General features: G+C 40.2%; 2 protein-coding genes across 13 annotated transcripts in view; one reads left to right on the forward strand and one right to left on the reverse strand.

Annotated features, from left to right (window-relative positions):
• The window catches only part of PRKAG2 (protein kinase AMP-activated non-catalytic subunit gamma 2), a 458,678-nt gene that overhangs the window by 106,183 nt on the left and 329,009 nt on the right, over positions 1-23,486 (reverse strand). Inside the window, exon 1 of one of the 5 annotated variants that reach the window (XM_069084063.1) lies at positions 721-739. The exons of 3 other annotated variants lie outside the window; for them this stretch is intronic. The gene's annotated coding sequence lies outside the window, so the exon portion shown is untranslated. Of the gene's footprint in view, positions 1-284; positions 304-720; positions 740-23,486 lie in introns of those variants that run through there. One more of the 5 variants, XM_069084071.1, reaches the window with a different exon arrangement.
• Positions 164-13,504, forward strand: LOC138158117 (jerky protein homolog-like). Of its 8 annotated transcripts, XM_069084092.1 has the most exons (4): positions 349-473; positions 1,286-1,398; positions 4,809-4,901; positions 10,244-13,504. In XM_069084092.1, exon 4 carries the CDS (start codon positions 10,269-10,271, stop codon positions 11,850-11,852), a length of 1,584 nt encoding a protein of 527 aa, XP_068940193.1. In that variant the 5' UTR covers positions 349-473; positions 1,286-1,398; positions 4,809-4,901; positions 10,244-10,268; the 3' UTR covers positions 11,853-13,504. The 8 variants fall into 8 exon arrangements, with proteins under 8 accessions (XP_068940250.1, XP_068940202.1, XP_068940193.1 ...); XM_069084101.1 differs by lacking the exons at positions 349-473; positions 1,286-1,398 and adding an exon at positions 170-280; XM_069084110.1 differs by lacking the exon at positions 1,286-1,398.

Genomic DNA, 23,486 nt, shown 5'->3' on the forward strand with positions numbered 1-23,486 from the left:
TGCGCCCCTCCCCCTGAGGGCGGAGCTGGGGGACCGGCAGCACCTCCCCGCCAGGCTCTCCGGCGCGGCGCTGCTGCTGCTGCTGGTGCTGCTGCTCCCGCCGCCGCTGCGGGAGCGGGGTTCTGGGGACCCGCCCCCTATCCGGACAGCCCCCCCTCCCTTCCCCTCCCCTCCGCGAGCCTCCTCTGGGTGTCACAGCCGGGTCTCCTCACCGCGGGGAACCCCGCCCTCCTCCCCCCCGCCCCCCCGGAGCCCTGAGGGTTGCTCCGCGCCGCCGCAGGTACCCGGGGCCACCATCGGAGACTTCATACCCCCTTCTTCCCCAGCCTCCCCTGCCCCGGGCTTCTGCCCTCTCCAGCTCCCCTCCCTCCTCCGCTCCCCCCGCCCTCCCCCGGGTGGAACGGTCCGTTTTGCTGCAGTGGTCTCAGCCTCCCCCCCCATCTTGGTATCTACCTATGGGGAGGGGGAAGGAGGTAGAGTGAAAGTGGGGGAGTGGGAGGGACTATGTTTGGGCGAGTGGTTTTTTTTGGGAGGGGGGCGGAGGTGGAGAGAAGGCGGAGGAAGGGCCGTGGCACGGGGCAGTGCTGACTTGGTCGGGCCGCGTCTCTGCACTGGCCTCTTCCGTTCGGCCAGTCCTTCCGCAGCCCCTCCTCCTTGGCCAAGGCAGGAGCTGGCGCTGCCGTAGGAGGGAGAGCGAGCTAGCCGGAGCCCCTTTCTTACCACTACTCCCCCTTTCTTCCCTGTAGCCCGCGGGTGGTACGGTCCGGTAGGTTTAATCTCCTCTGGTATCGGCCCAAACCATTTGCGGGGAGGGGGAGAGGTTACAGTGATGGGGTAGTACGGGAGGCCTTCGAAAGGGGAGGAGGGGTAGTCTCTAAAAGGAGGGGTTGGGAGGGTTGCTGCTGTCAGAGCTAACCGGGGTGGGGGGGTGGCTACTGCATTTCCTACTATTTCTTTGGAAGGGACACCCCAAACTCTTTCCACTGCCCTCACCCACCCTAAATTTCCATCCCCATCAACCCTATACTTCCTCCCAGAACTGACCAGGCTGAGAGATCTGAACTGAGCCCCCCCCCCCCCCCCCCCCCCCCCCCCCCCCCGGCTGTCCCGTATCTCCTCCCACTCCCCTTTTCACTCGGCCTGTAGCTTTTCAATCCTCCCCTCCCCCGGGCCCCCCAACCAGGTCCTACAGGGACCAGATCTGTGGTGGAGAGGCTTCTCGGGACCTGGGAGTTTCAAAGTGGGCCCAAGCCTTAGTATCGCTAACAAATCTAAATCTGGCCAGGCCACGCCTGTTACCCTGCATCTGCAGGATTTGAGGCCAAGTGGAGTTGGCAGGCATCGATGCTGCTGCATCTGAGGAGCTGGAAAGGCTGGGGTGGACGAGGAAAAAGGGAGGTAGGCTACCCCAGTGGAAACCCCCGTGTGTGACCTGCCCATTTCTCGCCCATAGGCAATATGTCTTGTCTCCTTTGCTGAATTCAGGGGCCTTGTCACCAGGATTGGAAGAGCTGTCACTGTTCTGGCCTCTCTCCAGGCCTCAGAACCAGTTACAATCACTGTGGGTATCCTTGCTGGGGGAGGGCGAGAGAAGCCAAGAGTAATTGGAGGGTTTAAATGTACCAGATCTTAGGGCTCCTTCAGACATTAAGAGCAACTTTTTTTTTTCTTGTCTCTTTCTGAGTCAATAAGTAAATTAGTTATTAAGTGCCTACTATGTGCCAGGTAGGGTGCCTGCTCTCAAGGAGTTCACCAACCTAAAGGGGAAACAACACCCAAACAACTATATACAAACATGATATATGGGAGTAGTCTCAGAGGAAAGGCACTAAGATTAAAGAAAAGTGGGAGAGGTTTCTTTCTTGCAGAAGACGATTTTAGCTGAGACCTGAAAGAAGTCAGAAACTAAGAGGTTGGAGATGAGGAGAGAGAATGGAGGACAGACTGAGAAAATGTTTGGAGTCTGGAGAAGAAATGGTAGAATTGTCTTGTTCAAGAAAGAACAAGGATGCCACTGTCACTGCTTCAGAGTTATGAAGTGAGGAGTATAGAAGGAGATTGGAAAGGTAGGAAGGGGTCCGTTTATGAAGGGCTTTAAAAGCCAAAGAGGGTGTTATATTTGATCCTGGAAGTAAGGGAACCACTGGAGTTGAACAAATATGGGGCAGTTTCCTCTGCCCATTTCTTGGTTCTTTATGCCCTCCTTTCAAAAAAGAAGTAGGGTGAAAAGAGTGATGATAGTTAAAATTTTTATAGGATACCTCTTTAAAGTTTTATATACACAGAAGAAGAGACGCATCTCAAATCTGTTTTTCTGCTTGTAAAAGTTCCTCTAGAGCAGTAATATTTGAAGTGTAGCCACAGAAGTGAAGGCACTGTCTTATTTGCTAAAGGATTGCTTTGGTGTTGCAGTACAACTGAAGCCCACCCCCCCGGATATATCAGAGAATTCCCCTCGAGAACTGGGAAGAAGCAATGAGATGGGGAGACACAACAGAACTATAGGGAGAATATGGGGGCAAACAACAGAACTTGTCCAATTTATAGTCAATTCCAAGATAAGCCCTCTGTTCTGATGGAGGGGATGAAGAAGCCTTGTTCAAATAATCATAGGCCAGATTAAGGATCAGAAGGGACCTCAGAGATCATTTTTCCTCTTTTTCCAGAGGAAACTGAGGCTCAGAGAGGTTGTGATTTGCCCAGGGTCATACAGGTCATACAGCATAGCTCACGTATTGTGACTCCAGATTCATTGTGTCTCTCCAGTTGTTTCTGTAGCAAAAGTATGATTTTACTGGATTGTGGAGAAAAGGTAGGGTCAAATAAGCCTGAGACTAAGGCATGGGTGGTAATGACTAAAAATGATAATGAAGTTATTATTACATCAAGGAACTCTAAGGCATTATTAAATGCCATGGAAGCTACATGTGTGATGTTTTGGGGCTGTTAGAAGCTGGAGAATCAACTGTATTCTAACATAGCAAAAGGCAGTATTACAAAGTATGGGAAGAAGTTTGAAAGTTAAGGGGCAGCAAATTTAGCCAAAAATCATTTTAAGATTTTATGTAGACAGAAGAGTAGAAGTTCTTTTTACTTCTTCAGCTTAAAGAAAAATCTTAAAATAGCTGATGCAAGGAAGTACAATCATCTCTAAATTATTTAGAGGTTACTTATCCAGTATATAGAATATCAAGGCGCTTCTCCTTCCTGCTGCCTTCCCCTGGACTGTTTCATTGGCTTAGTTAGACATCTTCCAGATGGTGGAAATATAAAAAGGAAGGAGGTGAAATCAAGCCAGTTCACAAGGGAAAGGTGTATGCGCATTGTGCTTATTATTAGCCAATCCCCTTTAGATAGAGGGTTCTTTTTTGTTTGTTCCTGGACCCCTTTGTCAGTCTAGTGAAGCTTATGGGCTCCTCAAAATAATGTTCTGAAATGATTAAAAATGCATAAGATTACAAAGGAAGCAAATTAGTTGAAATACAGTTAACTTTTTTTTTTTTAATGCATGAGCCCCAAGGTTACGAACTCTTCCCCAAGGTCTTGCTTAAATAAATGCTTAATTTAGATTCTTATTGGGTAAGATGTTGAAACTTAGTAATTTAAATGAGGTTTGATGAATATCACATTTCACTTATGCCTCTCCCCTTCCCCCATTACCACTAATATTCAAAATGAAACTTGCTACTTACCCATAAAGCACTGAGAGCTTTGCCTAATGGGACTGTAACTGCCTTAAGAAATGACTGGCAGCAAGCAGTCCAGTTTTAGTAGCCTGTGGCAAAGTTACTAACTCATGATTTCTCACTCTGGCATTGATACTAGTATGGAACTAGGATTCTAGGCCTGGCTTATTTTAGTTTATGTACTTCTTTAGAGCTTGACTTCTAGAGAGCTTTACTGCAGAAGTAGACTATAGGTGTTGCCATCCTGAAAGACTATATAAAAAAGCGCTTTCATATAGGAAACCTTTGGTGCAGTCTTTAGGTACAGCAGTGGAAAACACTTGCTCTACTTGCTATAATCAATTAATATGGAAGTCTTTCTCAAACTATCCCAACCCCCCTCCCTTACCCACCTGGTTGAGCCTCCCTGAACTCTGCTTTGAATATCTTCATGAACCCCCTCACTTTTTATAGCTTCATTTATCTCCTGCATTTGCACCACCCTCTTCTGAATCTTCTCAAAAGATTATAAAAAGTTTAGCCTTGTCCTAACTCCAGGAGAAACATCTTCAAAGCATTCAGACTCTATGCCTGAGCTTTTCTCTTATAGCTGTAAGAGTAAAGCAATGCCTGGATTCAAGTAAGAACTTAAGAGTGGTAGGTTAATTTGTGGTAAGAATTGCCAAAAGACCCACCACTGGATCATAGAGAGAACTGGAAGGGTCATTTAAGTCACTTTCATCTTTTTTCTACATGATGAAACCTGATAGCTGAAGGGATTTGCCCAAGGATCCCATAAGCAGTAAATGACCAAGGTGGGATTTAAACCCAGGCCCTTCTGACGTGCAGTTATTCTTTCCACCAAACCACACTGCCTCTTCACACCACCACCCAAAGACCTCAGTTTCTACCACTGTGGAAAGAAAGTCAGCGATCCTTATTGATGATATTATGGAAAATGCTCCCTTGTCAGAATCCCAAACCTTGTAAAATTAAAAATGTGCTAATGAACACTTTATCTTTTACCATAATAATTGGGGAAAATGACATGGCCTTCATTTTGCTTCCCTTCCAAGTTACCATTTTAAATGCCACAATAGAACAGCCTTTCTTTTAAAATTTGTTGTAATCTCTTTATAATAGGCAATTATCCTGCAGTTACATTTTCAGACAGAGTGGCAACCTGTTCCTACAGTTCAGCAAGTTCCTGAAAACCTGTTTCTGAGGAAGTGACAGGTAAATAAGAAAAAAAAAGGTGGGGAGAAATGTGTTAAACTAGATGAGTCCATTTTTTTCTGGATTAGTCATGTTCCAGTTAATATCTAACAATCTTAAAAGTTAAAACTTTTACATTATTAAGAACACAATATAATTAGCAAGGGAATGGTAGATGTTTACTGTTGGTAGTAAGAGGACAGGTATCACCTTATCATTCAACCTATAGTTCTAAATTCCCTTTCTGGGCTTAAGAACCACTTAACTTTCTATGACTAACTTCATCTTGTACTCAGGATGATACTATTTGGCTTAAACGAAGTGGTAGCTTTCTTGTTAGCAAGCTTAATTAAGCTGTTCTTTGTGCCAAACACACTACTATACAGAGATTCTGGGGAACACAACAAATAACCAGACATGGTTGCTGCTCTCAAGGAATTTATAGTCTCAGGGAGACCAAATCTCTGCCCATGAAATACCCTACAGGTACATTTATAGAACAGTATAAGTGGAAATGAATACAGTATGAACTTTGCACTATATATGTGTTGACAGTGCACAGAGTAGAGGCTTGAACAGTCAGCTGAAGTCATTTGGAGAATGCTTTCTGGAATAAGAAGATGGGATTGAAATGAGGGCTAGGTCTAAACTGGTGAAGATGGAGGGGGGGCATTTTATATGAAGAGTAAGGTATATGCAGAGGCAAGAAAATGTGCTTTTATAAATTGTGTTTTTATAAATTATGTACTTAGAAGAAGCTGAGGAGCTTGATGAGTAGAAGGAAGTATTATAGTTGATTACTGAAAAGTGAGGCTCAGGACAAGCCCAACTAAGGAATCTGTAGATCAGTTTTATGTGGAGGGAAATAGTTGTCTGATAGAGGCAAAGATGTTAGGAAAGAGTTCTTTTTGGTTATTCTGTAGATTTTGGAGACCTTTGAGAGACCATTTAAACTGTTGTGAGTGGTGCCCGCAGAAATAAAAATGAGTAAATCCGAAGGATTTTGTCAGAACAAAAGAGGTGTGAGATTTGGTAATAGACTCAATAGAGAAAGAGGAGAAAAAAGGATTTGAAGTTGACTTGTGAACCCCAGGGACCAGGACCTGGATAATTCTGGCAATGAGGGAAATTACTGAAGTGTGTCAGTTTGTGGTGATGGGAGCTCAATGTGCAACATTTCAATACTCCTATGTGGATGGGAAGAATAGGCTTGTAGTGGCTAGATACTTGGAGTCAGGAAGACTGAAATTCCACCTCTGCCTCTGCCACCTACATGCTGTCTGGGTGACTCTGGGCAAGGTGTTTAATAGTTTAATGGAACATGCCCTAGAAATTCTTTAAGACAAGTTGTAGAGAAGTTTCTGATCTTTATTAGTAGAGGAAGCTTCTCACTGGGGGAGCTTTCTACATTGATGAAATGGTAGTGCTGGTTTTAAAAAAAACATAAACAAACCTAAAACACTGATGGGAAATGCCAGAGAGAAGTCTTGTGAGGATGAGAATGGGGGGGGGGCATGGGGAGGGGAGAAGCCAGAAAATATCTCAGAATAGTTTCAGCAGAATGATAAAGATGTGAGGAAAGAGCACAGAATGGGCAGTGCATTAGATGGTTTGAATCTTGTCCCTAGAATTTCTCAGTTTGGGCAGTCTTTGAATGGAAGATGAATAACTATTTAGTAATAAATATAGAAGGGCTTCCTGTTCAGTGCCAGTTGTACTAAATGACCTTTCAGGCCTCTTTGCCATGTGTGACCTTGGGCAGGCTACTTCCTTTCTATGGGCTGTAGAACCCTTCTCCTAAAAAGAAGGGTTGGACTAAATGCCCTTCCAGGTCTTAAGACCTATGCTATGTATGTTACATAGTAGTGAAGTAAAGGCAACAGGGCTAACCTGACTATTTATAAAATTTGTAAAATTTTAGAGCTGAAAAAAGCTTTAAAGAACATCCAAGGTGGCCACGCATTTTATAAATGAACCCTGTTAAGTTGAGGCAGATCTGGGAATGAAATTGTGGTCTCCTGACTCACAGGGGTCCAGAGCTCTTTACGTTCCTGTTATGTAGACTCAGACCAGGCTAAGCCTTTCATACAATTTTAAAAGCAGAATTTTGCCTCAAAATTAGAACTTCTAAAGAATAAAATAACCCCATCTAAGATTAAAAGACTCCTCCCCAAACAAGTTTGATGATTTAATCACCAGTTAGAATAATTCGGAAATCTGATAAATAGTTCTGTATATTACTAATAATTTTCAGTTGCTACTGGACTTTCAGTATGTCTAAAATGAAAATTATTTTGTGCGTGTGTATATATATTTTTCATTAGACTTGTGGTTTCATTGGTGCCAAGAGCTCCTGGAGAGAAAACTCCCTCTACCATTGCAGATTTGCAACTGTTCTTTCTTCACCATAGAGTCTGAAAGAGTTACGCAGAGCACTGAGAAGTTAAATGATTTGCCCAGGGTGACATAACCAGTATGTGTCAGTAGCAGGACTTGAAAGCAGGTTTTCCTGACCTCTCTCCATCTATTACAACTTTTTTTTTTTTTTAGAACATTTTTATAGGTTGAAGCTCTGAAAATTACCTGAGGAAGAACAGAAGGACTAATCGAAACCTAATGCTTCTGTATACCATAAAATATTCATCAATTTAAGGACTGTGTTCTTTTAATAGGGTAGTGATTTCCCAAGGAAACAGGGATGAGGGTAGTATTATGGTGTGAATTAAATTAAATTTTAATTTTAAAGACCAATTATTTATACATATCTTAGTTTTTAATATAAATTGAATACCATGGAGATGCTCCTTAAAAATACCTAATGGTAGTTTTTGGGCAATAGAAACCCTTGTGAAGTTTCCATATTATTTTGAAATGGCAAATGTCTGAGCTTAGTCTTTCTGTATAAAGATTTCAGTTGAAAGTAATTTTTTTTAATGTAAGTAATAACCAGTTAAAAATAGATACACAGGACCAAATTACTGATGCGAGGAAGCCCTTAAATATAGCCAATGAAGTCTTTATGGAAGGAAAGGAAAGCCAGTAAATGGAGGTTGACAGGATAACAAAAGCAGTAAAAATGTGAATGTAAATAAGATTCAAAAGCTTTTTCAAGGAACCTTGTTATCTATGCCCTTTGCCACCTGCTCTTTTTTTACTCTAGTTTTTTTCTTATAAAAAAATCAAGACTGTTTTTAACTGTTACACAGTTCTGCTTTATAACTTTGCTGAAAAGAATGCAGTGCAGCGATCATATTTCTTTTGATTGTGTTAGTTATTTTTAATGGCCTTAACCACAATTTGTGACTTTTTTTAATAGCCAATTAAAAAGCTATTTAAATACGCTATTGTTGAGAATCAAAGATTGTTGTTCTATTTAACCCCTTACTAACTTTGTTTCAGAGCAGTGAGGTATCATGGTGTTCACAACAGCAATTTCATGTTGCTTAATATTAATAACAATATTTGGTGATTCTCAGAGTTAATTAATTGGGAACCTAGGCAGGGTAATCCATATTTCTATATGAGAAAAACATAAAAGTGAAGAGTAGAATGGCTGCCTTGTCAGGTAAGGGACTTGTGAAGATCTTAAAGTGTAGACTGGGTGACCACTTGTTGGATGCTGTAGAAGGGATCTTTGCCTAGCAAAAATGTGAAATAATTGGCCTCCTTTCTACTCTGAGATACTTTGGTTCTGTTATACAGTAAAGGAACTTTTCAGAAAAAGTTGTTTAAAAAAAAAACCACCCAGCTAATTAAAATGCAACTTGACAATCCTGAGTCTCTTCATGCTTTAAAAGAAAAATAACAGTCATTACTAAACTAAGGATAATTCTGAGTTCTCAAGATAACATAGGAAATACTTGGCAGACTTTAGAGAGCTACGTAAGTGCTAGCTCTTTATTTATTTATTTATAGAAAGGAGGGATGAGTCTGGAGTGGGGGGTACACAAAGAAATATATAGGTAATCAGAGAACCTCAATTTAATCCGAAGTAGAATATGCCCATTTTGTTCTAGAGCCCAAATTGAGGCTCATTTTCCAGGTTGGCCTAGGTTATATGCATAAACAGTGATAATGAAGAAAGATTTTTTCTAGTTCCTTAATATTCTGTCAGAGAATTAGACTTAGTGTGTCAAAATAATAATATATTTTACATGGCTCAATAGTTGTCATTGCACAACTTGTTGAGTGATCCTTTATTAAGTCCCTTGTCTTCTCAAAGCTTCAGTTTCCTCATTTATAAGGTGCTGCCTCTCTCACAGGACTGTTGTGAGCAAAGTGCTTTCTAATGCTTAAGAGACTATAGAAATGTAAGGTAATTGTAATCACCATGTAAAAGTAAATATCCTTGATTTTAGATCATAAAATAATATTCTTTATAGTAGAAAATTCTTGCTATTGAAATCAGTTTATTGAAAAATTAATTAAACATTTTGTCCATCATATCAAATCTTATGTACCCAGGGGATATGTTAAGCTAGTACACAATGGGAACCTTTTTCTGATTCTCGTGTAGGGACACTGATTTAAGGCATGGGTTACAGGAACTAAGATTGTATTAGTCTTTTATGTTATACTTTTTGGGGCATATTAAAAGTAATATCTGACATTTTATATAGTGCTTTAAGGTTTTCAAAGTGCTATTTGAATTTCACAACAAAACCTTTGAGGTTTGTTGTTTGTATTATCCCCATTTTACAGATAAGGAAACTGAGGCTTAGGTAAGTGACTTGCCCATGATCACAAATAGGGGGTTAAATGTCACTGGCAGGATTTGAAGTCAGGTCTACTTCATGACTATAGTTCAGCATCTGTTCACTATACATGCAAATTAGTATAAAAGCAAATTATAATAGGATACTACTACTTTAATGACAAAAAATGACCCTGCATTTCAACACTACTACTTGGTGAGGAAAAGACTGATTCGAGTCACTTGGGTATTAGAGAATTGCAATTTTATTGTCTACCAGTAACATGGAGTGACTAAGATTTTATATTTCCTTGAGCATCCTCCTTTAGAAAAGAAGACAAATGTATTAGTTTATACCCTTGAAGAACTGCAAAAGAAGATACATGGGGAGGCAGTCAACTTCCACCAGCCTTTGCACCATCATCTGGGTAAAAGAGGAGGGGCCAGTGCAGGCAAACAAACCATAAACCAATTCTGGTTCTTGTCTTTTTCCTTCTTAAGATCATTAAGATTTGATGGACCACCATATAAAATAAAGATTATCTGTGGACAGACTATCAAGGTTGCTAACTTTACCATTAAAAAAAAAATCTGCCCACAGTGCCACAACTGTGTGTCTGTTGTTTACTGCTGCCAGCCAAAGGACTGTGATTCTCTTTTTCTTTTCCAGTGCTGTATATAGACTGTCTTTGACCATGGCAGCGATGAAGCGTAAACGAGTTGTGCTTACAATCCAGGAAAAGCTGGAAATCATTGAAAAACTGGAAAAAGGTGGTAACACAAGACAACTCTCCATCATGTATGGAATTGGTGAACAGACTGTCCGTGACTTAAAAAAGAGAAAGGCACAGCTGCTTTCGTATGCAAGCAGCTCGGGCTCTGCAACACTTCTGGCTAGACGCAAGTCTATGAAGCAGTCTACTTACAAGGAGCTGGATAGAGCGATGTTGGAATGGTTTAATCAGCAGAGAGCTGAAGGGACTCCAGTGTCTGGGATAATTTGTGCAAAACAAGCAAAAGCTTTTTTTAATGCATTAGGAATGGAAGGGGACTTCAATGCCTCTACTGGTTGGCTTACTAGGTTTAAGCAGAGGCATGGGATTAGAGAGCTGAATTACCAAGGCGAGAAATCAAGTGGTGATCAGTCAGCTGCTGCTGATTTTCGTGAAGATTTTGAGGAATTTACGGAAAGTGAAAGGTTGCAGCCAGAGCAGATCTACAATGCTGATGAAACCGGGCTTTACTGGAAATCTTTACCAGCAAGGACATTGGCTTTTGAGAATGAACATCCTATTCCAAGCCATAAACTCAGTAGAGAGAGACTAACTGTGTTGTGTTGTGTAAATGCAACTGGTTCTCACAAACTGAAACTGTGTGTTGTTGGGAAAGCAGAGCATCTGCATTTGCTTCGAGAAGCCAATCCATTAAATATGCCAGTTGATTGTTTTAACCACAAAGAAGCATGGATGGACTGCATGATTTTCAAAGAATGGTTTGATAAGAAATTTGTTCCCCAGGTCCGGGAGCACCTACGCTCCAAAGGTCTTCCAGAAAGAGCGGTTCTACTTCTAGACTATGCACCCTCCAAACCCAATGAAGGTCTTCTGAAGTCTGAGGATGGTAACATTTTTGTGAAATATTTGCCACCAAATGTGGCTGCTCTTATTCAGCCTATGGACCAGGGAGTGATAGCATGTATGAAGCGGCACTACCGGACGGGACTATTAAGAAAACACGTGCAAGAGGGGCATGACATAAAATCCTTTGGGACTAATCTGACGGCTCAGGATGCTATCACTCAAGCGATTAGAGCGTGGAATTTAGTGAAGCCAGTTACAATTATACGATCATGGCGCAAAATTATTTCCGACCCAGATGAAGAAGGGATTCCATCAGCCAGCTTAATAGTGGATGGACAGCAGCCATCTGGAGGTCATAAAAAGAGCCGTGCTGCACACATCGAACAAAGGCAAGGGATCGGTTACCATCAAGTAGGCAACCAGTTATTGGCTGACAACGAGATGATATCGAGAGCCGAAGAAATCAAAGTTGAACTGAACGAAAGTGAAGGAGAGGAGCAAGAACTAATTCCAGAGGGTCATATTAGCCACAGTGCTGCATTAAACTATGTGGAAATCCTGCTTGACTATTTGGAACAGCAAGAGGACTCACTAATGACTGACAAACTAGTCCTCCACCGACTACGCACAACAATAAGGAAAAAAGAAAATGAGTCAATGGGACGAGTAACAGTCACTGATTTTTTGACCAACAAATAAGTCCAGGCCTCGATTTTCTCATCTGTAAAATGAGGGGTTTGGACTAAATGGTCTCAAGGGCCCCTTCCTGCTCAGTTCTATGACCTTTAGGAGCTGTTGCAGTCCTGTTGGAGCTGAAATTGATTTATGACCTCGTTCTGTGCTTGTTTATTGAAGGTAAATATACTACATATGTATGTATTTGTAGCTCAGAATACTTATATTTTGTGCAAAGTGGCCTACTTTTAAATAGACTATTTAATATTATTTTTAAATGGGTCTCCTTTCATTATTTCTGTTTTTGCTTTTTCCAAGCACTCTTTGCTACCCCTTTTGCCTCTGCCCTACATTTCTCAGGATAATCAAGATCTCACTTTGTTATCTTACATTAAAGTTCTATGGCATGTAAATTCCAGTTCACTCTAAGTCCTGAAAATCGTGGGTGGCAAGATGAGCCATCAATCAGTCCTTGAAGACACAGGCTTACAGGCAGCTCTTAAATCCCTTTGTTTGCTTCCATCCAGCTTATAATAAAGATGACAGTTATTCACATTGGTTAAGTTGTTCCTTGTATGCTAGAGTTGATATTTGCTAGTGTGAAGACTTCATTGTACTTAATAATAAATATACCAGCATGGAAAATATAGTAGCATGTAACATTAATGCATACAGTAAATGCTTAGTAATAGCCACACACTTCCAGGTCTGACAATTTGTGCCTGGGCAGTGGTAAAGAAAATTTTGGTGTTTTTATTGTCAGGGTACCACTGGGTAGAAGAGTGAAATGGATTGTACCATACCTGACCAATGGGTGGGCACTGTTAACAAGTCCATTTTATAAGTATATTCTGGAAGCAATGGAGGTAACAGGGACTCTAGCTGGGAAGGCCTGGTCTCCATCACATAAAGGATCTTTATTTTGGTTATTTCCTTCTGTTGTTCACTACAGAGAGTAGCATGTGTGCTTCGTCTTACATATTAGGATTTTATGAATTGATACGTTTTATTTTTTCTTAGCTACGTCAGAAGGGGCCTGTAGGGAAGGTTCATTTCCTATAATGGGGAACAAGGGAACAAATAATCACCCTGATAACTCACCAGAATCCCAGTGCTCTGAAGTATGGGTGGCTGAATATGTTGATATCTAGCTACTCTCAAAAACAACTTTCTATGATCCACAAATCAGCAACATGGGGCATGGAAGGGATGGAGGAAGAACAGGGTCAAGGAAGTGAAAAAGCTCCTTTGACTTTCTTCTTCCATTATCCAAAGCACAAACTCATTGGTGGTGTTTGAAGAGCTAAAAACAGCTCTGAAAGGTGTGGCTTCTGGGGGTGCTGGTTTCATAGGAGTGTCCCATATACTTCAGTCAAAGTGCTTAAACTCTTAATAAGCACTCCAGTCTTTATTCATTGCTTTTTTTTTGACATTTGGTACATTTGGAATTGACTCTAAGCTGTTAGTATCTTAGTGGCAAAGTCTTGTATCATTTCTCCAGTTTATTGTGTTAGACTGAGCATTTTGATGCTATCATTTGAGTGGTATGAAGTGATAATTAAATGCTGTGTGACTACTCAATCCTGGGACCTTTGTGAAAATGAGACTGACTTTGTGACTCTATCCCAGTGAACAAATTTGTAAATAAAAAAGTAACTGAGGACTTTTCAGATGCATATGATGTGTGTTTTTTAAAATTAAATGCAAAGGAAACGAAGCAAGCAGAATAGATCAATCAATAAACATTTATTAAGTGCCTACTATGTGTCAAGCACTGTGCTAAGTGCTGGTTTAGAGATATCTGATGAGACACAGCCTGTATTTATTCATTATAATGCATCAGCCCCGATGGAGTCAAAAATATGGTAGGAAACTTGATCCCTGTGTTAATTCACAGAACAGCCATTGGTTGACATTCATAAATCATATGATTTTTTTTCTCTGTGTGGCTCCCAAGATAACTTTTACTGCATTATAGACTTTAACTTTCATGTTTACAAATAAATATACCTAAAGATGAGCAGCTGTCACTTGTTATCAAAATATAAACATACAGTGCTGTTTGGATTGTGTACTAAGCTTCAAATATTGAAGAAACAAAAAAAACCCCAAACCAACCACCCCATTGCAACACACCTGCTTTCCTGAAAGTGGATTACCATTACAAGAAATACTGGAAAAATCCTGTGTTAATAGGGGTTCATTGCCTTCTTGGAGAGATATCAAAGGAGGCTTGTTCTAAACCTTTCCAACATTTCAATAGCTAACTTTTGTTCATAAAGGCAACACTATTAACACTAGTGTTATGATGTGTCCCAGTTGTACAACCATATATTGGTACTTCACCAGTAAAAATGAATGCTTTTCTAAGTATACTGAGTGAGGGAAAATCCTGGATCTGAGCTGAAGGAATTCCCATCTAAATGCAAATCAAGGAAACCCCATCTTGAATGCATGAGTAGCTCATATGTGGTAATTTCTCCACTGTTTAATGTTCAGCACTAAAAATACATTTTCATATAACTATAGTGTTAGTGGGACACCCTTAATCAGAATTTACCAATGTAATTTTTTCTGAAAATATTATTTTGGATGGAAAACCACTGAAGGTTTAAACATTATTGACTCTTTAGGAACTTCATTTTTTCTTGACCTAAAAAATTGCAAAAAATGAAATGGACAAAAGAGAGACTACTTAATGGAATACATTATGAAATTATACCTATCACACAGGGCTCAGAAACCTTTTATTTGTTGAGAGCCACTGATCCATGAATGAGGGACTAACCTCCCTATAATTCCATAAGTAAAAAACAACTTAGATCGTTTTTTAAAATTGAATATATAAACCATCCCACCTAATTTACTTTAAAAATTAAAAACAGATGCAGTGAGTAAGAGCACTGGCCCTGGAGTCAGGAGGACCCGAGTTTGGTTCTGGCCTCAGACACTTAACACCCACACAAAAAAACTAGCTGTGTAACCTTGGGCAAGTTACTTAACCCCAATTGCCCTTCAAAAAAAAAGGGGGGGGGGGCAAAAAAAATTAAGAATAGAGAGTGCAGCTCTGTTCAGTGTTGTTTAGTCGTATCCAATTTCATGACCCATTTGGGGTCTTCTTGGCAAAGATACTGGAGTGGTTTGCCATTTCCTTTTCCAGCTCATTTTATAGATAGGGAAACTGAAGCAAACAGGGGTTGTGACTTGCTCAGGGTCACACAGCAAGTAAGTGTGTGAGGCTGGATGTGAACTTAGGTCTTCCTGGCTCCAGGCATGGTGCTCTATCCACTGTGCCATAAGTGCTCTATTCAATAAATAGTAATAAATAAATTGTAGACTGGGGCAAGAAGGTATGGTGTCAGAAGCAGGTTGAATGCTGGGTTCCTAAGTTCACAAATAGGAAAGCCACAGGCAGAAATATATAAATCATTAGTATTTCCTCTGTTTGGAGAAAGGGAAAGAAAGTATAAAAATAGCTTTAATGTTAGCAACAAATGCTCTGAGAAGCCAAGATCTAACTAACCTTGTTCGTTGGGGGAAAATAGCTCCTCTTTATTACATTTAAGTTTTTAAAAAGGGGTAAAACTGCCGGAATTTAAAGGTCATAGAACAGTTTTTAATTCCTATCTAAAATTTGCATACATGAGGAGGGGAAGGTCTACCTTCATGCAGTACTCTCTGCATCTTATAACCTTTCAATGTGCTGCTGGTATTTGATAGCTGAGCTGCATTTTTCCAACTACCAGGATAAGTGGGACTTGCTAGTTCTTGCTTTAGGGCTAGATTCAGCCCAGGCCTATTCATACCTGTCCTAGTCTTCATGGCTCCTATAGCCCTTCTTGCTTGGTCTAAATTTAAGGTTTAGATCTTAAAATTCTTCTTTGAAAGTTAAAGTTAGGGACTTCACTGTGGCAAGAGTTAAGAAATGAGTTGCTCTCTTTAGAAGAAGATGAATACTTGATAGTTCTGGTGTAATTTTCCTAAAGGTCACACACTGAGCTTCTTTTCATCTTTGTCCCCTTAAAAATGTTTTAAATATGTATGCATAAAATAGTAAATACTTCAAGGCAGACTTACGAATGAAACTCATAGTCAAAATTCTTTTTTTTTTTTTTTAAAGCAATTGGGGTTAAGTAACTTGCTCAAGGTTATGGGGCCAGTTATTTCTGGGTGTGGTGCTAAGTGTCTGAGCCCAGATTCGATCCCCAGGTCATCCCGACACTGGGGCTGGTGCTCTTACTCTCTGTGCTACCTGGCCGCCCCCATAGTCAAAATTCTGTCCCACCTGATATTATGCTGCATCTTATACATGTAAGGGATTTGACTCTTAGATTACTGATTATTCATTCAAATCACTGAAAGGTTTATTTATCAATTATTCTCCCCCTGCTGCTTATGATCTCCTTAGAAGGGCTAATGAAGTTTTATAAATTCTTTTGACCAGTGTATCTTTAATGAATCATTAATATTAATTGATAATTAACATACTGTGAATATTACTTTTATATCTGAACCTGCTACTTAATTAGCAAAAGAGCTCTAGCTCCTTGTTAAAACTAGTCTCATTTAATTTTCTTTGTGACCAATATGTTTGAAGGGAAATGATGATTCATTATAATCTACAGAGTGGGTAGGATATATTTGTTTATATATATAAAATGTCCAGGCAAAGCCACCCTGAAAATCATGAGTCCTTAGGAACATTTTAAACTGTCTGGTCCTTGCCCCTAGACTATTCATAACATTTATTTTTTCATAATTTGAGTTGCCAAGACTAGCTAAAAAGAACTGACTCCAAACCTGCTGCTTGTTTCATCTACACAGAACGCAAATACAGAAGACTTTGGGGAAACTGGATACAAATGACAAGAATCAAGTTACTTGAGATTATTGATTTGTCATGACAATCTTGGCTTCAGTTTACTCATCTGTAAAGTGAAGAGCTGGGATCAAGTGATTTCTGAAGTCCCTTAGCTCTTAGTACTCTTAAACTTTTTCCTCCCTCTGCTAGATGTGATATGTGTTAGCCTAGTGGAGTAATTTTATGATAGCCACAGTGGCTGTATCGATGGAATAAAAAAAAATCAAGCCCACAAAACCGTTTACTAGTTTATCCAAGATACATCAGGGTAATTGTAATGTTTCATCTGGCTGAAGGAAACATTAATGGCCTAAACAAGCAATATTTATGTTCCTTCTCTCAAATATCCCTTGGCTACAGAGAAAACTGAGGAAATCAAGAAAATTTCACTAGACTTAGCCTTATGAGAGCAGCAACTATGCCTTGTTCATGCCTTGTATATTCCCATAGCACAGGTAATATTTGATTGATTTGTTGAAGTGAATTCAATCATCTTGGAAAGGCTTTTGGGGAGCTATAAAAGGTAACAACAAAGATTCTTAGAAGCTACATATATGTGGATAAGTATACACACAGTGCCCAACAAGTTGTTGCACAATTGTGTCCTACTCTTTACGACCTCATTTGGGGTTTTCTTGGCAAAGATAGTGGGGTGGCTTGCCATTTCCTTCTCCAGCTCATTTTACAGATGAGGAAACTGAGGCAAACAGGGTTAAGTGACTTGCCCAGGGTCACACAGGTAGTAAGTATCTGAGTTCAGATTTGAACTTGAGTCTTCCTGACTCCAGGCTTGGCGTGTACCACCTAGCTGCCACACCCAACAAGTGTTAAGTGCTTAATATTTTCTGACTGACTGCTTTCAGAGGCTCTGAAGAAACTATTTTAATTGTTGATTCGTTTGTTAAAACCTGTGTAATTTCTGTGTTTCCAGAGCTTTCTCCAGATGGGACATTAAGGTCATTCAGAACCAATTAGAAGTTGTCACTAAACTTTGAAAAAGTTGACAGAAATGGTTAATTAAGGTACCTCTGACTTGGAATGAATGAATAAAACAGTGTAAATTTTAAGTGGATAAACTAAAAAATGAATCCCTTGGAAGAGAAATTGTAAAGTGTTAAGGGCTGTGTTTGGTAACTTTAAAGTAGGGATTTTATTTTTTTTATGGGTAATGGACATCTTTGGTGAAGTCTATAGACTCCTCAGAAGAATGCTATTAAATGCGTAAAATTCATAGGTCATTTATGCTGAATACCAATTATGTTGAAATGCAGTTACCATTTTTTAAAGCAAGTTCACAAACCTTAGGTGAAGAACTTCTGCTTTAAATAGTGGCAGAACTGGTTCCCCCAAGGGCTTGCCATATGTTCCACTGGTATCCCTGACATTCTGGAGGAGGCTCAGAAGAAATGGGGGAGGGTCCCTTGTGGACAACTTATGACAGAAGAGTTCAAGCAACTGACTTGTACTCTGAAGCTGATCCATTCCCCTTGGCAGGGTGACTCATTCTCCTGAAGGCTCTGTCCCCCCAGATATTTAGTCTTCGGTCTCCTTTCATATTATCCCTCTCCTCTTCTGGGTTATCTATCCATCTCTACATGTCCCCCAACTCCCTGAGGGGGTAGCTCATTCTCTCCCTCTGTACAGGATGTAAGCTCTACTAATGGGATGGCATTGACTTCTCCAGAAGCTGCAGGCTCCCCACAGCTCAGATTTACCAGCTCGGCACTGAATTAATGCACAGTGTAGAGGAAATCTGCATTGATTTTGGTATTCAGTCAGATGCTGTCTGGCTCATTAAAGTCTCCACATACAGTCTGTTTTGAAAAAGCAAGATCTGTGAGACACTATGTTCCTTCTTTCTTCTTTTCTGCTCTTAAAAATACATAATACCTTATATTTGTAGATAATGTCTAACTTTTTCAAGTGCTTTATCTCTTTTCATCCCAGCTTTACCACTCTGTGTGACCCTGGGCAAGTCACTTAACATCTCTGGGCCTCAGTTTCTTCATCTGCAAAATGTGGTTGGGACTAAATGATGTCTAAGGGCCCTTCTGGCTCAAATCTATAAGCCTATCCCTCTTCCACTGATCTTGTGAGATAGATCTGGAAGTTACCATTTACATTTTATAGAGAAAGAAACTAGCATAAAATTGGTGTTAAACAGGGAACAGGTTACACAGATAGTTAATGGAAGAGTTAGGACCAGAACCCAGGTCTTCTAATTCCCAGTATCAGGTTCTTCCCCCTGCCACAGGGGTTATTAATCTGGGGTCTATGGACTTGGTTTTTAAAAATATTTTGATAACTGTATTTCAACATAATTGATTTCCTTTACAATCCTATGTATTTTATCCACTTATAAATACTATTCTGGTTTATCCATTTAAAAATCATTCTGATTTTATATTTAAAATATTATCCTGATAAAGGGTGCAAAGGTTTCACCAGGCTGCCCAAGGGTCCATGACATACACACAAAAGAGTCAAGAACCCTTGCCTTTTAATATACTTTTCTGACATAATAGGAGACACACAACCCCCAAATTGGCTAATGCAGCTTAAGATTAGGAAGCTAAACAGAATACCAAATATTTTCAAAGATGAGTAGTTCCAATGACAACACAGTCTGGTAAGTGTTGTACGGCAAAAGTACTACACTAAGCCATCTTTTTGGCCCTGATTTAAAATATTGAGCTGCTGTACTCAATCATATCCTATTTTACTAAGTACGAGTAATTGGTGGCATTCTGATCGATATGATGTCTCGGCAAGTGAGAAAAACCTTTAGTGTTCACTACACATTTCCCTGAGGACTTGTCAATACAAAAGACATGGGGAGAAGACATGTTCACCTTGTTATGAAAGAGCTTAAACATAATAACCATAGTGACCTACCAACTAGTATGTAATCCTGGGAAGCTGACTAACTCTTCTCTTCAACAGTAGCATAGGGCCACCAGAAACTCTGGGCTATTTCTTTGGGATGTAGAAGTTTATAACGAATCCCAAAGTTATCATATCATAGTCAAGGGAAGCCAATTTAACTGGATCCATGGTGGTCTCTGGTGATAAGTAAGTAAAGCCACCATGGTTTGGAAATCTAAATTCCTTACCTTGATTTTGAATCCCTCATCTCAACTACTATGCCTAATACAGGGCTATGTGCCTTATGAGTGCTTAAAAATCAATGGAATTCAACTATTTGATAAGCAGCCAGTCTGTAAAGAGAACGGAAAGACTTTATGTAAGCTTTTCCTCCAATAATCTGTATATAGAACACTATGGCAGTAGTCCTCAAAGTGGGAGTCACCAAGAATCCTTCAGGGCTATTATGATACTAAAGCATTTTAATTACTAACATAGTAAATTATGATTGACATAACCTATACAGCCAAAAGCTCTTTGGGAGATCCTCAGTTTTTGAGTGTAAACAGGGGTCCTGAGATCAGAAAGTTTGAGAACCACATGCTCTATAGGAAACTCAAAGCCTTCATTTCTATTGTTTTCCTTTGGGTCTCTGGACATTTAATAGAGGCAGCTCATTTTACAAGTTAGGAACCTGAGGCAGAGTTTCAATAGCTTCTCCTAGAGCTCAGTTATTCTGGGAAACAGGTCTCCTGAGGCCTCATTCACTGCTCATACCCAGAGACAATGCTATATCTCTCAATTGTGCAAAAAGCCTACTTATTCCTGGTCTATCTACCCAGTTCTTTTCTGCACATCCTCTAATGACATCAACAGAGCAGGCAAAGGAGAAGAAATGCCAATTATCATACACCCTTTGACAGCTAAGAGAATGGATATGCTTTGCTTGGTGCTTTAACACAAAGATAACACTTTTCTAAGCACCGTCAGTAATTATAAGTAATTCCAATATGAATCACTTTTACCAGAGTTGATTTCCCATCTCTAACTCCTTGACCTATTGCAAATCTTTTCCATCCACAACTGGACACAAAATCTATTTTTAAAATGTCTAATCTGTTGTGAATAAATGGCAATTCAGCTGGTTTGAGGCCATTTCTGAGCATCTGGATTTTGCTTCAGTTAAAGCAATGCATCTGAATAGATTAATATTAAAATAGTATATACTAAAATGCTCCAAAACACTGGGTAATCATGAAACATCTGTATATTTTTAAAATGTTTTATCACCTGATTCCAAATACAACCGTGTAGACAATTTGGTGGTTTTCTCCCAGTTCAGCTGTGGAAACCAAGGGATCATGGGATCAGATATAGAGCTGGAAGGGACCTCAGGGTCCATATGGTCCAACCTCCTCATTTTACAGATGGGTAAACTGAGGCCCAGAGAGGCTAAGTGACTTGGTCAAGGTCACATAGATAGTAAGCATCAGAGTAGAGATTTGAACCAACAAGTTGTTGGTAACTCATTCAGGGTCAAGATAGACAAGCTATAAAAAGTACTAGCCCTGGAGATTCTAATTCATTGCTCACTGATGTATGCTTCCTTGGCACATGAAAGACAAAACATTTCCCCATCAGTCCCAAATGTCCAGCTTGCTTTCATAAGGCTCACTACTGAACTCACTGTATAGCACACATCAACCTTGTAAGTATAATGTCAATGTCTTTCATTTTAATTCAATGTACAGAATTTCAAGCTTATAGATAATGATAACATAGGAAATGGTTGTCACATGAATGGAAGCCTACAATTTAAGGCACTTTTATGATAAGTACATGTTACGTCAGAATGAAATTCCTATTGGCAAATGTATGACTTTGCTCTTTTGGACAGCGGAGCTCTTCAGACACATAATAAATTCCTTTGGGTCTGAGGAGTGGGGCAGGGTAGGCACAGCTGACAGCATGTGAGAAATCAGGAAAGGTCTGACCATTTTTCTTTTATTTTTCCAATTTATTTATTTTTAGTTTTCAACATTCATTTCCACAAGATTTTGAGTTACAAATTTTTCTACCCGTCTTTCCCCTACCGCCACACCAAAATAGCTAGCCCCTTTCCTGTATCTGTTCTCTCTTATATCCTTCTCTATCTCTCCCCCCCCCCCACTTTCTAGTAAGGTAAGATGGGGTTAAGTAACTTGCTCAAGGTTACACGGCCAGTTACTTCTGGGTGTGGTGCTAAGTATCTGAGCTTTGTCCCAAATTGCTGGGGTTTTTGTAGCTGCTGTTGCAATTAGGAGGGTGCCCTCTCTTTAGCCCCTATAAGCTCTGGTACCTGGCACACACCCCAGGACCTCCACCCAAGATCATGATCCATATCCAAGCAGGTCAAAGCTAGAGCAATTACCATCTGAATGGTCACTTGGTCCCCCTACAATCTGCAGGCCAAGAGCTCTGGAGGCAGCCACCCAGCCACCACACCTCCACCACTTCTCCCCCCAGGGACAAGGGCCAGACCATGCTCTTCTGACCTCTTCCAGCAGAGTTCCCGACTGACCTTTTACTTGCTCTTTGGCTTTTATGGGTTTAGAAGTCTGGAAAGTGCCACAGGCTGCTGGTGATTCACTTTCCTAAAATCTGCTCTGGCCGCTGCTTGGTTGGGGCTGCACTGGGCCCAAAATTACATGGCTCACATGGGGCTGGGCTTGGCTCCCAGCTTGGTGTGATAGACCCTTCCTGCCTACCTGCTGGGTTGCCTTCAGTGGGAGATTTGTTTCTCTCTGTCACTTTGTGGGTTCTATAGCTCTAAAATTTGTTTAGAGTCATTTTTTTTACATGTATTGGAGGAGGTGGAAGCTGGAGCCATAGGGAAGTCCTGTTTCTACTCTGCCATCTTCCTGACCATTTTTCTAGTAGCTACCAGATGACTTCAACTCAAACTGTTAGTAGATTTTTTCACTCCATAGGAATTTACAAATCTCTCATTTCAGAATACAAATCAACAAGCCTATATGATTTCCTTTATAGAAATTAATTAACAGCCAACGTTGCCAGAATATAGCTATTCTAAAAAGTGGGCATAGGGGGAGGAGGGAGGTAACGTGTGCCCCAAGTATATGTCTGACAATTGTTCAGAAAGGCCACACTCCTCTATTAAAAAAAAATGAAATCAGTAATGCCTTTTCAACTTAGCTGTCATAGATGTCTCATGCTGGAAAATTAGATGAATACCTATTAACAAGATATACATACATACATATGAGTGTGTGTATGTATAGATACCTACACATGTATAGTTATAGATAGATATAGGTTCCCATATCATATCTATATATATTCTTAGACTATTGATTGCCTCATCTCAATCAGACAATAAACTCAGTGTGACCAAGCTTCATTAAGTCGTGTAATCTTCTGAAATCACCTAGGACTTAACCACACATTCTGGGATACATGATAAGCAACGACTGAAAATAATTATCATAGTTTTATAGGATTTGGAATTGGAAGATCTTAGAGATTTGGTTCTGCTTCTTCATTTTAAAGATTGTGAATCAGACAGGGACGTTAGTGACTTACTCAATTATTCATTTACTCATTAGCTCATGTCTAGGTAGAGGCAGGCCAGCCCAAGGCATCTGACTGACTTCTAGTCACATAACATGGGCAATGATTGCTCATGGAACCTTGCCTTTCCTTCCTTTTGTTTATACTGGAAAGTTCAACCTGAATATATTTTGGGCTCTCTAAGCTCTGAGGACTCTTTCCCTGAACAGGAATTAAGGAATCAGCTCCTTAAGAGAAGGGTCATGACCCTGCATAACTTTACTAGACCTAAAAACGTCCTCAACAGTAGTGAGAACATGACTGTGAGACTTGATGTACTTTTGTCTAGACATAATTCATATGAGCCTGAGAGAGCCACAATA

This window comes from Petaurus breviceps, unplaced genomic scaffold, assembly GCF_028583685.1.
Source record: "Petaurus breviceps papuanus isolate PSGF00001 unplaced genomic scaffold, PetGlider_PUasm1.0 115, whole genome shotgun sequence".
Classification (NCBI taxonomy): Eukaryota; Metazoa; Chordata; class Mammalia; order Diprotodontia; family Petauridae; genus Petaurus; species Petaurus breviceps.

Bases quoted from the DNA above. Each gene is read 5' to 3' on its own strand.
- LOC138158117 (XM_069084149.1), top strand. From the start codon at position 10,269: ATGGCAGCGATGAAGCGTAAACGAGTTGTGCTTACAATCCAGGAAAAG.